Source organism: Emys orbicularis, chromosome 5 (genome assembly GCF_028017835.1).
Source record: "Emys orbicularis isolate rEmyOrb1 chromosome 5, rEmyOrb1.hap1, whole genome shotgun sequence".
NCBI classification, from domain to species: domain Eukaryota; kingdom Metazoa; phylum Chordata; order Testudines; family Emydidae; genus Emys; species Emys orbicularis.
Window position 1 is genome coordinate 122,419,667 of NC_088687.1, and position 13,088 is coordinate 122,432,754.

Here is a 13,088-nt window from a genome sequence, read left to right on the forward strand (position 1 = left end):
TCAAAGTAAAGGCTCTTATATATACGCTTTTCACCAAATAAATAAATAGAGAGGGAGAGAGAGATTTTCTTAATTTGGCTACCACCTGGAGATTTCTCTGTCAGTGAAAACTTAAATCTATAAGACTTAAAGAAAAATATGGGTTAGGAAAACAAAGTTAAAACTCCTCTAAACAATTTTGTTTGACACAAAGCTTTTATTGCAACAAAAAATATAACTGTGCATCTGCAGATTCCCCTTCTCACAAAATATACATGTAAGTGAGACCAGATCTTCTCTTAAGTGGCTCTGAATGGAACCACACATGCAACAGTCTCAGTAATGTGCTCCGAATTTTAACAAGGAGCTTGCTCCAAACTTGTCTGTATCAATCAGGGATACATATGACACTCCCAGACTGAAATGTCATTTTCCTGTCAATGTCCCGTTAGTTCCATAGTGTTTCCCCTATAGTCCATCAGCCCTTTCATTCCCATATTTCTTGATCCATTATGCTCCCTCTTCCCAGCACCTCTTGGAGGCTTCCCTAGGTGGCTCCACTCCTTGGTGGCTGTTCCTTACAGCAGCAGTGGTAGCAGCAGGAAGATGTCCTGCAGCCTTTTCTGATAGTAGCGATAGGAGGCCTCTGGCTACGGAGTGTTTGGTGAGCTGAGCAGTGAGTTCCCCTGGGACTTGCCAGGCTAGTGCATGTGTGTGGAGGCTCGGCATTGGACCCCCATTGTTTCCGTTGGGTAATTGGGGGTCAGGGAGGGGAATGGACTCCAAGCTCCCTTCAAGTACCAACTATTCAAATTCTGAGCGGAAGCTGGATGGCGGGCTCTGGCGGGGAGAGAGGCAGTTTGCAGCTGCAACAGGACTTCCACTCTGTCGTCCTCATGCACTGCTGGAGGAGCTGGTGAGGAAGCGGTGCAGGGACTATGTGGTGCATCCCACATGTACACTAGTGAGGGATGAAGGAGGGGAGTTCCCCTTTTAGGATGTGCCACAGCAATGGCAGGCACACCCTGGGTGTGGCAATTTCCTGCGTAAACAGCAGTCTCCTCAATCTCAGCCTCTGACATAGCTAGAAATGTTAACAAGCAGAACTAGCATTAACATTTTTAGGTGGACCCAGGAAACAGTTCCCCTCCCCAGTTCCTGTTCCCTGTTTTCACACCACTGCACTAGGACAGCCTGAAGCTTTTCGGGGGTGGTTAGTTATGTTGATCTCACTCCCAGAGACTGAAGGGAGCGCATGGGGATGGTGGGAACATAAGTCCTAGCCACTTTGTCTCTAGGAGCTTTGGGTATTCACATCTATTCCTGTAAGACCTTTGGATTCAGTGTAATTTGTTGCCTAGTTTCAGTATTGCCATTCCAAATCATGAATCAGGCCCCTAAAAATCATGACATTTGCTTAAAAAACATGAGATTTTTTTAAAAATAACAAATGTTGAGTTCTTTATATTTGCCTTCCAGTGTCAGTGCCTTTAAGGTGCAGTAGGGTCACATTTTCCAGCTTTAACAGTGAGGGCTAGGAATTCACTTCATTTTTAAAGGCAAGCTGAGGTTGTCGCCTAATCACATGCCTCCAGGATCTGGCACATGAAGTAAAAACAAGAAATATTGCGAGGCTTGCAATAAAATCACGAGAGTTGGCAACACTGGTTCAATTTTGACTACATGATTGGATTACATTGTCGTGCTGCGCATGTGCATGGTGTTTGCACTTCACACGGTAATTTCTCCCTGCTCTGAAAGCAGACTGCAACTATCAATTATCTTTTGTACCAATGCTTTCTGGCCAATAGTTTTGCCTTTCTTTCTTTCTTGGCTTGGGCATGGCCCTGGGTATCGTGTCTTGGATGACAGGGGTTGCTCAGCTGCAGCAGAGGAAATAGAGGTGACTGTGGCAATAGCAGCTATTCCAGCATTTGCCCTCTTCCTTGAATGCCATTCTCCATTTCACCATTCTGTTAACACACACTGCCTGTATAGTACAACATTGGCTTACTCTGTGATCTTGATCACCCTCCGCTCTGCCCCTGTATTTTTCTAGCTGAAAAATGGGTGTAATGATATCTACTTATCACAGAGGTGTTGGGAGATTTAATCATCATTATAAAGCAGGATGAAGGTATTGATTGAAAAATATTACACTGAGATATCGAGTACTGAATATGCATGACATAAGGCTAGATTAAAAAACAACAACAACAAAACAACCTCTCCCCCTTTGCCTTCTGTACCAGATCTGATTTTTGGATAGGGGCTTGTACATTTTTCCATGGTAGGAAGCCAGGGTTAACTAGTATTGAAGATGATCCATGATTTTCTTCTGCCTTAACTCTATACAAATGCTATCAGTGAAGTTTCTCACTACCACTGAAAGCAGAAGACTTTTGGAAAAGGTCCACAGAGGTACCTCACTTTGGTACCTCACTTTAGGCAGAAAGTAAAGAATTAATAGAGCATTGTGGACATTTGTTAGGAAATTGTAGAGATTAGATTTCTGCTATGTGAATCTGGAAAAGTTCTTGCACATGTTCCTTGGTGGGTGTTTATTGTTCCCTGAAAGAACACACACAATTGTGTAGAAATGACATACACATCAATTTCACTCAAATGATTTAATGCACCTGATTGAGACAGCTGCTAAGAACTTCCTGACAGGTGCTGAACACATTGATGTCCATGAGAATTGATGGCACTTTGAAGGACTGGGCCCAGTATATTGTAAATGTAAATGTAACCACTTCCTGCGTTACTTCCAGCTCTGTGCTAATTTGAGCGTTTGCTTTTTCTGGTGTAGCTGTCAGATACAGGCAAAGGAGTCTAGCTCAGAAGTCACCACAAGGGGTCAGGAATGGCATGCTTGCATAGCTGTCAGGTTTGCTACACCCCATGTTTAATCATGGCATGTTTAGCCTGGCGAGCCTTTGATCACTAGAAGGATTTTGTAAGGAGTTCTATGTTAATTAATTCTGATTCAGCACCCTAATGCCAATCACCTGTGCAAGTGTACAAGATTAAACACCATCAATCTGAAACTCACCTTTCTGTCTGCAAATTTTATCCTCTGTACCTCTGTACTCAAAAGTAACACCTAAAATCACTCTAACTGAAAGAAGTTACAGTGCTTGTGCTTAAAAGGTTCCTTCCATTTTGAAAGATATTGCTGTTTCCATTGGTATTCTCCATTATAAGTGAGTGGAACATCTCTCAAACCACTAGAATCTTTCAAAATGGAAGAAACTCTTCTTTTTTTTAAAGTGCAACCAATTGTTTACTCTCTGCATTTTACAGCACTTTATGGCCAGTTTTACTCTGAGGAGCTAGGTTACACCTCAAATACCCTTAGAGCTGACCCCTGTGCAGTCCCATTGATTTCAGTGTGAACACAGGGAATATGAGGTTTCAAAATAAAATAAATAAATAAATTAATGGAGATATCCTATCTCCTAGAACTGGAAGGGACCTTGAAAGGTCATTGAGTCCAGCCTCCTGCCTTCATTAGCAGGCCCAAGTACTGATTTTGCCCCAGATCCCTAAGTGGCCCCCTCAAGGATTGAACTCACAATGCTCAAACCACTGAGCTATCCCTCCCCCCAATCACCTGATATTATGGTAGAGTCATGAATAGAGCTAAATGAATTTTTTGACCAAAACTTTTTATCACCAAAAAATTAAGATTCAGGTTGACTGAAACATTTTGTGAATTTGTATAGATTTTGCCAAATTGTTTGGGGGGAAAGGAGGGGCAGAAAAAAATCAAAATGTTTCCTTTTGACATTTTTGAAACAAAGCACTTAAATTTCGCTCTTCAAAATAATGTTTTGTTTCAAAATTTACTTCAGTTTTATTTTAAAAAATAAAAAATCAAAGCAAAATGTTTAGTGTCTGGTCAAACAAAATATTTCATTCTACACAAAATGATTTTTTTTACTTTGGGGTTCACTGAAAATTTTGATATTTTTTTTTCAGTCAACCCAAAATATTTTTTTCCAGTTTTTAGATCTGCTAAGTGAAGTGGAAAAATTGCACAGCTCTAGTCATGAGTGAGAAAGATGATGATGAAGGGGAGGGTATGACAGGATTATCTGGCAAAACATAGCGCACAAGAGAGGGGTCAGAGGAAACAAGGGTTGAGATGTAGACAGGGAGGCATGATGAAAGCCTTATAAGTGAGAAGGAGGAGCCTGAACTATATTACTATTATTTAGCGTGTGCTCAGTGTTGTACAAAGCACATAGGGAGACATGGTCCCTGCCTCAGAGAGCTTACAACCTAAAAAAGTAAAATAAAGCAGAGGCAATGCAGTGAGGTGACCCGGATGATCTTTTCTGACATGGGTTACCTTTGGGGGAAGAAGTGAGCTTTGAGGAGCTATTTCAGGGAAGGAGAGGATGGCACTTGGCATAGTGAATGGGGCATTCCAGGCATGAGGTCACATGAAAGAAGGCATGAGGATGATCTCAGGAGAAGGAGCTGAATGGAGTGTGAGGCGGGATTGAATGATGGAACAAAGGTGTTGCAAGTACTGATGAGAGCAGGAGTGAAAATGATGTGCAAGATCGGAAGCCAGTGGAGAAATTCCATTAGAGGGGATGACATGGTTGAAGAAGCAAGCAGGGAAGATCATTTTCGCTGCAAGGAAGATCAGTTCTGCCACAGGGGGCCCAAATGTGCAACTCTATAATTTAAATATGGAAATGAAAGTACTAGCGGTCAAATGTTACATGAGCACAGCAAATGTGCTAGAGTACACCAAAACCTGACTTGAGACAGTAGGAGGATTCCAGGTTCTTGACGACTTTTAAAGTCAGCTGAATGGCCCTGAGCCAATGAAATCAAATAAATAATGTGCAGGTAGGAAGGTTAATGGCAAATTAAGAGAGCAGCATGGCTTTGAATAGCCTGCAGAAGGAAAGAATGAATGCATAGTTTACAGGATCTGCTGAGATCACAGCATGACATAGTGTGGCTGCAGGCAATGAATTAGATATAGCAATAAAAATTGCCTTCTTTGGAACAAGATATTTTCTCTCACACACAATATCTTACCAGTTAAACTTTTCCCTACCGACAGGAAGTCCTGCCTAGCAACATGTGCTAAGGGCCCAGTCTTGCAAAGTGCTAAATGTCCCCTGTGAAGTGCTGAGCACCCATTGTAGTCAATTGGAACTGAGAGTGCTTAGCACCTTACAAAACTGGGCCTTAAGTCTGTTAAGCTTTTATCCTTGATGACCATTTCTCCAGCTTAGCTCTAATAGTGGAAGATGGTAATATGAGCAAGGAAAGGGAACAGGAGGGGGGATTGTTTGTAACTTTCTTTTAGCTTGCTTTGCACAACCCATGTACCATTCAGAAGTTTAAAAGATGTTTTAAAACCAGGTACGAAACTTGCATCTTTCCTCACTTCAGTTAATTTCCTCAGAGTTATATCAGCAACATTTGGCCAGGTGATGTTCCTCAGGACTGTTGGAAGGCAGTATAACCAAGTAATGGGGTTGTAAATGCTTGGGGAAATATATTGAAATAGATTATGGTGAAAAGATATCAGTAATCCTGAACCGAAAAATAAAAATCTGCAGTGTAAAACCTGAATGGAACAGACTATGCCTAGGGGTGAAAGGCAGATTTGGTTACCCTCTGTTAATACCAGCATTCTGATTCCTGCCAGACACATAAAAAGTAGCGACTGGCATCTTGAACAGGATGAGTACACACTCCACTTTCTTACTATTGATGTTGCAATTGGAAGAGAAGAGTTAGTGAAACATTAATTAGTATAAACTCCTCCAGTCTGGCCTTCTTGCCTTCCAGCTGTCCCCTGCCAGTCTGTCCAAAAATCCTATGTTAAAGTCATCTTCTTCTCTCACTACTCCAATCATGTTAACTCCTCCTGAACTTCCATTGACTTCCCATCTCCTAACACATAAAATTCAAATGCCTCATCTTCAGACACAAAATCGCATCTATTCTTGTATACACCTATTTCTCTGCTTTCACATACCTCTTCCCAATCCTCTTGCCTTTTCTCCTTAGTGTTGGATTCTTCTCTTATTTACATCAGTGCAAATCAGGAGTAACTTCATGGATGTCAATATAGCTACATCAGGGTAAAACTGATGCAAGTGAGATGAGAATCAGATTAGCCACATCTCCCATTCTTAGCTTTGTTTCCCCTGTGTCTGGTACCAGTCTCACAGCTTATCTGAAAATTGCTTTATCTTTTCTCCTTTAAATTCATGTGTAAACCCCACATCTCTAAGTAATCCCTCCTCCCACATTCTGATCAATAGTAGCGCTCAGGGGCACCCTCTTTTGCACTCTTGTCCTATGTTTCATCCTGCATTTGCTTTTCTCACTTTATTTAGATTCTAATCACTTGGGGAAAGGAACATGTCTTATCTGTGTTCTATAAAGCATTGTGTATGTTTATGACACATTATAAACATTTTACTATAATAATGCTCTTAAGACTTCTGCTGAAGGGCTGCTAAGAGCTATAATAACAATTTAAGGGTTTTTTTAGAACTTTTCACTAATGGATACCCTTTCAAACTCTTTAGTAATTTATTTCTCCTCCCCCTCCATCCTTGTTAATTGGATTCGCAGCATAACTATTCTCAGACTGTGTCAGGGAAGGCACATATGATGTTCGTCATGGGTTATGGTGAACTACCAGATGTTGCATACCCATCCTCTTGCTTATTTATGAATGGTGCTGGCAATTTAAGACAGTAGAGTTCCATTAATGGGATTCTAAAAAAAAAAAAAAATCTACTTCTGATTCAATACAAAGTTTTAATTGCAGGGCTTTGGAGAATGGCCTTGAGATCAACCACATGTGGGAGATTTTATCTACAACAGAGACCTTTCCCACGGGTTCATTTGTTTTGGCAGATGTATCAATGACATTTTAAAAATAACTTGGAGCGGTGAATTTGATTCAATGAGACATTGAGGTTAACTCCTTTTAGATACAAAAATGTTTTTGTGTAGCTTTTCATTATATATACCTTCCAAAGAGGTGCTTGCTGTGCAGTGTAATCATTCCTATATATAGTCACCTCTTCTTCTGCACCTAGTCAACTCTTGTTACTTCTATGTAAAGAAATAGAAATGTAATAAAGGTGTTTGTTACATATTTACTCAGAAGTCATTCCCTCCTGCCACCTATCTATTTTTGGAAGCTCTTCTCTGAATTCCTTCTAGTTTGTCAGTATTTCTCCATTAATAAGGTGACCAGAACTGAATACAATATGCCCGGTGTTATTGCAACCAAGTTCATAGAAAGGGGTAATAATCTCTCTCCCTTGATATGATGCTTCTATGTATGCAGCCCAAAATTGCATTGCCTTTTTGCTGCCATATCCTATTGCAAACACAGGTCCAATTTTCTGTCCGCTATTACTGTCTATTTCAGCATTGCTACTTCCTGATTTCTTCCTCTGATTGAATATTTGTGTATTGGACTATTTTCCCCAAGATGTATTAGCCTGCATTTTTCCTTGCAGAGGATGGAGAGAGAAAACAAGGAGTCCAGCAAAGAGGCTATTGCAATAAGCCAAGCATGAAATTATTGAGGAATGAATGCAGAATGTTGTTGTTGTTATTTAATATTTATATTACAATAACACTCAGTGGCCCTGCTGCGCTCAGTGCTCTGCAAACACATAGAAAGACATGGTCTCTGCCACAAAGAGTTTGTTTCTTATTCTCTAGGTCCCTTTGTAATATATCTCTGTCCTAATTGGTGGTTGCCTCTCATCCTATTTTAGATTTTAAGGAGATTTCATGGACTTTTGTCTGTCTTGTGAGAGTAATTCACATTCTGTGTCCCCTCAGTCTTAGGCATCTCTGCTGCAAATGTTCATATTGGTGGAGGTTTTGTGATGCAGAAACCTGTTGATTAGTCATTGGTTTAACAACTCCAGCCCATTTCCAACAAGAAACAAAAGCACCTCCTTCAGGCATTAATAAGTGGTTTGGATTCCAAATTCTAGGTGAAAATTCTATATCCCATAATCTGAGAGAGATAGGATATAGTAGCTTTCCTAGTACCTAGGCTGAGAGATCTCATAGTCGGGGATCTTTAAGGTGTATCTCTTTTCTCTGGCACTTGACTCTCATGACCAGTTTGTTTTTTGTCAGGTAGGCAAGATAGTATCTTTTTTTTAATTGCCCATTATGATTAATCTTGTATCTTATTTCTTTTTCTGCAGGATTTACAGATTATCAGTACAGATGAAAACCAAGTATTTGTGGCTGTTCAAGAATGGTACCAGACAGACACGTACAACCTGTACCAATCTGACCCACAGGGTGTATACTACTCCATTTTACTAGAGAATGTCAGGAGCACTAAGCAGCCAGAAGAGAATGTCCTGATAGATATTCTGGAGGTAGGGTGCTGTGCAAATATTAGAACTTTGTTGCTTTCTGTCTCTTCCATTGTCTCTCCTACTTTATGTTATCAGCAACTCTAATTATGAATGTAATTAATTTGATAGTGATAACATTCTCCCCAGTTTTCTAGAGTGATGAGAAGGGAGTACTGTATTACTCTAATTCTCCCTCTCTCTCCTCTTCCTCCTAAAGTGTTGGTTGTTTTATAAATACACAGTTTCTTACGTCCAAGGATGTGCAGGAACAAGTTTAGTATTTTTCACTTTCTTAAAATATGGGGTCTGGTGTTATTTCAAGTACTGAAGAGTCAAGCAGTAAGATTCAGTTAGCACTAGTTTATTGTGAAAAGAGGAATATAAACAGTTATGAAACTGCCTGATGTAACCAAATTTAGCTTCTAGGCAATACAACAATACTCTTTTTGCCTTACGTTTGTTTTACAATTTGTCGGCATTTCAGATGCTAGCTGCTTTGTCTGAGAAGCCAATGAATGTAATTATCAGATACTATGTAAGTCCATTCATTGAGTTTTGCTTACATACTTTTTTTTTTTTTTTTAACCAGGAAGCCTTTTAGCCAATAGGGTCTCAGAAAATAGCAGTTGTATGAGCCTAGTACTGGGTCTTTACATGTTGACCTAGACAAATGAAGAGCCAACAACATTAGATTGAGTCAGATCTCAAATCCTCTTGCTTTCTGTAGGCATTTTTTCCCTAGAGGCGCTGCTGTGAGAGGAGCCATCCTTGCAAATACTCAACTCTGTATTTTAAACCTGCAGCAATTGGCTAAAGAAAAAAAGGAAAAATAGAAGTTTAGGAAAAAATTGCCATCAGTTCTCTTGGTCAGAAAGATGACGATGACAACACTTGAATTTAATAGTCTGCTTCCTCTGCAGCTTTAAAAAATATTCTTACTAAATGCACTAGACTTCTTTGCAAAGGATTCACAATACTCCTTAGCCTGGCAGGTATGGTTAGGAAGGAGTTAAATGAGTCTCTCTAGTATTGTAATTGGAGGGGGGAAATGATGGCATGCTCCAAATTTTTCTAATCTTCTCCACCTTTATATAACTCCCTCTCTTTCAACAGACTGCAGTAAGACAAGGAGGTGTGACATAATTCCCACCCTCCCATTTCAAGCATTGAGTACCGTAGGGGGGTTCTGCGGGGAACGGAGAGTATGGAAAAAGGCCACCTTCTTCCTCTTGTGTAATCAGAGTCCCATATGCTGATTTTAATGACAAAATATGTTTTTGCTGCTTTTTGCTCCTGTTAGCTTAGCAGAGCCAGCACAGCTAAGAGGAAAGAAGCTGGGTTCTCTACTCCTCTGGCATCTTCTAGAGCATGGGTTCTCAATCGGAGGTCACAAAGAGGTGTTAAGGGGTCACAACCACTCTGCTGTTCCGTTATTACTAAGGAACTGCCAGTATAGAAAAGGTTTAGGACTACTAGTCTTGAGTATTGTTTACTAAAGTCTGTTCAGTTTCACCTGTGCAAGCCCACTGAGGTTTAGGGAGTTGCAGAAGTGTCACTGAGGGCAATATCTGTCCTGTGGAACCTCTATTATTGGTGGTGCACAAAAAGAAGAGATCCTAGATTATTTGCAAATTCCAGATTTAGTTTGTAGAGCTGGCTTTAAAAATTACTTATAACGGAGCATATTTAATAAGGAATGATTGAGAGACAGTAAACATGGAACCTTACAATGCCATTTTTATGTAGCCAATTTTCAGAGAAGAGCTGCACTGCACGTGGACAAATTTCTCTGCCTACATGTAGAAAGTTTAAAACTTGCAGATCTTTTCTGCGATATGGTGAAATACAATTAGTGTTTGTTTTCTTTATTAGAATGTGATGAGCAAGTAATATTTACAAGGGTTCTTTTGTTTTGACTTATTTACACTGTACAAAGTAGTTAATAAAAATAAGGCTGCTACTGTGTTTAGGGATTGCAGGACGGTTGTTGGTTTTGGGGTTTTTTTCTGACTTGGGATATCTTGCAGGGTGTCGCAATAGAAGTGTCTTGGGAAAAAATCTTCAACTCCAAACACAGACAACCCTCAATGGATTAAGAATTTCTCTTTCAACTAATATATAATTCTGCATTAAATTTGCAAGTTTGTCTTCCACTGGCCTCATTTCATCCTTTACATGTGCATCTGCTTTATAGTCTTTTAGAGATTTTCACCTGTCTGCATTCATTTTCCTTTATATCCTTTATCTTTTTTGTACAAAACATCTTTTCCGCTTTTGTTGCATATGTGCACAGAGACTAACCTCTAAAATCTATGTTTAAAAGAAAGAAAGAAGCAGTGAGCAGTGATTCAAAGTCAGTATGGTCTTGAAATACTGTACCAAGTGCTGTAAAAGTGAACCAGCCACAAGCTTGGCATAGAGATCATTGCAAAACAAGCATGTTGATATCATGTTTCATGAAGTGAGTGGAAGTACTCATGAATAAAGGTCACAGAAGTGGATACTTAATTTACAGCATACTCATATTGTGCTAGTAGTTGCTTATTTAATACCCCAAACTGCAGGCCTTACTCATACATTTATTCCTCAATCATGTGACTTAGCCCCATTGATTTCAGTTGAGTGTTTGTAATATTTGCACAATTGTCCATTATGTGGTCACTACACACACTATATGTTGTAAATGCTGAGGGGCCCTCTGTATGCTCTCCCTTCATAGTAAAATGGCACAGGAAAGTTCTGCAATAGTTACTACAGAACAGATCTATGGTAGTTAGTATGTATCATACTGTCTAGTCATAAGAAGAAAATGACTGCCGAACGATAGGGGCTGTTGGCTGCTGAGTGCTGTTGAAAATGTGCTGCTTTATTTAGATGTCTGAACTCTTTTGAAAACATGGTCATTTATTTAGGTGCCTCTGTGGGAGCTGCTAGGCACTGAGCTCTTGAAAATCAGGCTTTATATGACTCCCACAGGGCGGCAAAAATGGTAGAGCCGGCCCTGGACTCCCATCACCAAACTATCTGAGGACTTCACAATCTTTTTATGTATGTATCCTCACAACATCCCTGCTAGGAAAGGAAGGACAAATATCCCTATTTTACAGATGTGGAACTGAGACAGAGAGAGAGACTGAGTGACTGGCCCCTAACAGGTCTGTAGCAAAGCAAGGCACTGAATCCACATCTGCCAAGTCTCACGCTAGCACCTTAGCCCACTGGGTGATCTTTCCTCTCTGTGGGCTTTGGATCAATCCTGTATACACTATCACCATGCAAATCATCAGTAATAAAATAATAATTAGTATCAAATCTATACCATGCTAACAGGTCTGCTGTCCCATAAGTCTGCAGGCAGAGCTGTCATTAATGTTAATATCAAAGGGAGTTTGGAATGAGGGCAAAATATACTCTTATCTATTACAGATTGAGAGAGATGAAAGAGTATGCAGAATAACAATCTCAGTGAAAACTAGCCATTCCTGATCATACCGAGAGCTGATGACACTTATTCAAGTACAAAGCTGTAATAAATCCTCAGATTATGTTAAGCATCCACATGTCTGCTGAAGAGAGGGAGAGAACATTTTGGCCTGAATTCAGGGAATGGCATTTAATCTGGCCAAGTGTTTTTCTTCTTAATGAAAACTTCAAAGAATGTAATCCCAAAATCACAGAGCAAGCTCTCGGTTTTAAACGTCTCTCTTGCCTCACGCAGGAACTCTCCTTGCTTCTCTTCTTCTTCCTTTAGCACATCTCTGCCCCTCCATACACCCTACTCCCCAAAAAGTAACATTCTGGTCCGGTTGTACTTCCATTAGATTCTGGGCCATGTGATTCCTCTGAGCAGGATCTGAGAGAATAGATACCAGAAGGGATCCTTATGATCATCTGGTCTGATCTCCTATATACCACAGGCCATAGAACTTCCCCAAAATAAGTCCTAGAGCAGATCTTTTAGAGAAACATCCGAGCTTGATTTAAAAATTGTCAGTGACGAAGAATCCCGACCCTTGATAAATTGTTCAAGAAGCTAATTATTCTCACTTTAAAATGTACACTTTATTTCCAGTCTGTCTAGCTTCAGCTTCCAGCCATTGGATCGTGTTATACTTTTATCTGCCTGATTGAAATGCTCATTATTAAATATTTGTTCCCCACATGGGTATGTAATCAAGTCACCCCTTAATCTTCTCTTTGTTAAGCTAAATAGATTGAGCTCTTTGAGTTTACTCCTGTAAGGCATGTTTTCTAATCCTTTAATTATGCTCGTGGCTCTTCTCTGAACCTCTCCAATTTATCAACATTCTTCTTGAGTAGTGGACACCAGAACTGGATGCAGTATTCCAGCAGCAGTGGCAGTGCCAAATATACAGGAAAAATAACCTCTATACTCCTCCAAGATTCCCTTGTTCATGCATCCCAGGATGGCATTAGCTCTTTTTGGTCACAGAATCAGACTGGGAGCATCTATTCAGCTGATTATTCACTACAACCCTCATGTCTTTTTTAGAGTTGCTGCTTCCCAGGATAGAATTCCCCCATGGCATACTTTCCTTTTTCCTAGATGTATACATTTACATTTAGCTGTATTAATATACATACTGTTTGCTTCTGCCCAGTGATCCAAATAACTGTGAATCAGTAATCTCTCATCTTTGTTATTTACCACTCTCCCAATTTTTGTGTCAGCTGCAAACTTTATCAGTAATGTTATTA

At 40.0% G+C, this 13,088-nt stretch overlaps 1 protein-coding gene across 1 annotated transcript in view; it reads left to right on the top strand.

The window, feature by feature from the left end:
- The window catches only part of SORCS2 (sortilin related VPS10 domain containing receptor 2), an 813,167-nt gene that overhangs the window by 705,736 nt on the left and 94,343 nt on the right, over positions 1-13,088 (top strand). Inside the window, exon 9 of the mRNA XM_065404758.1 lies at positions 8,211-8,390. Coding sequence (XP_065260830.1) covers positions 8,211-8,390 — 180 coding nt within the window. The remainder of the gene's footprint in view (positions 1-8,210; positions 8,391-13,088) is intronic.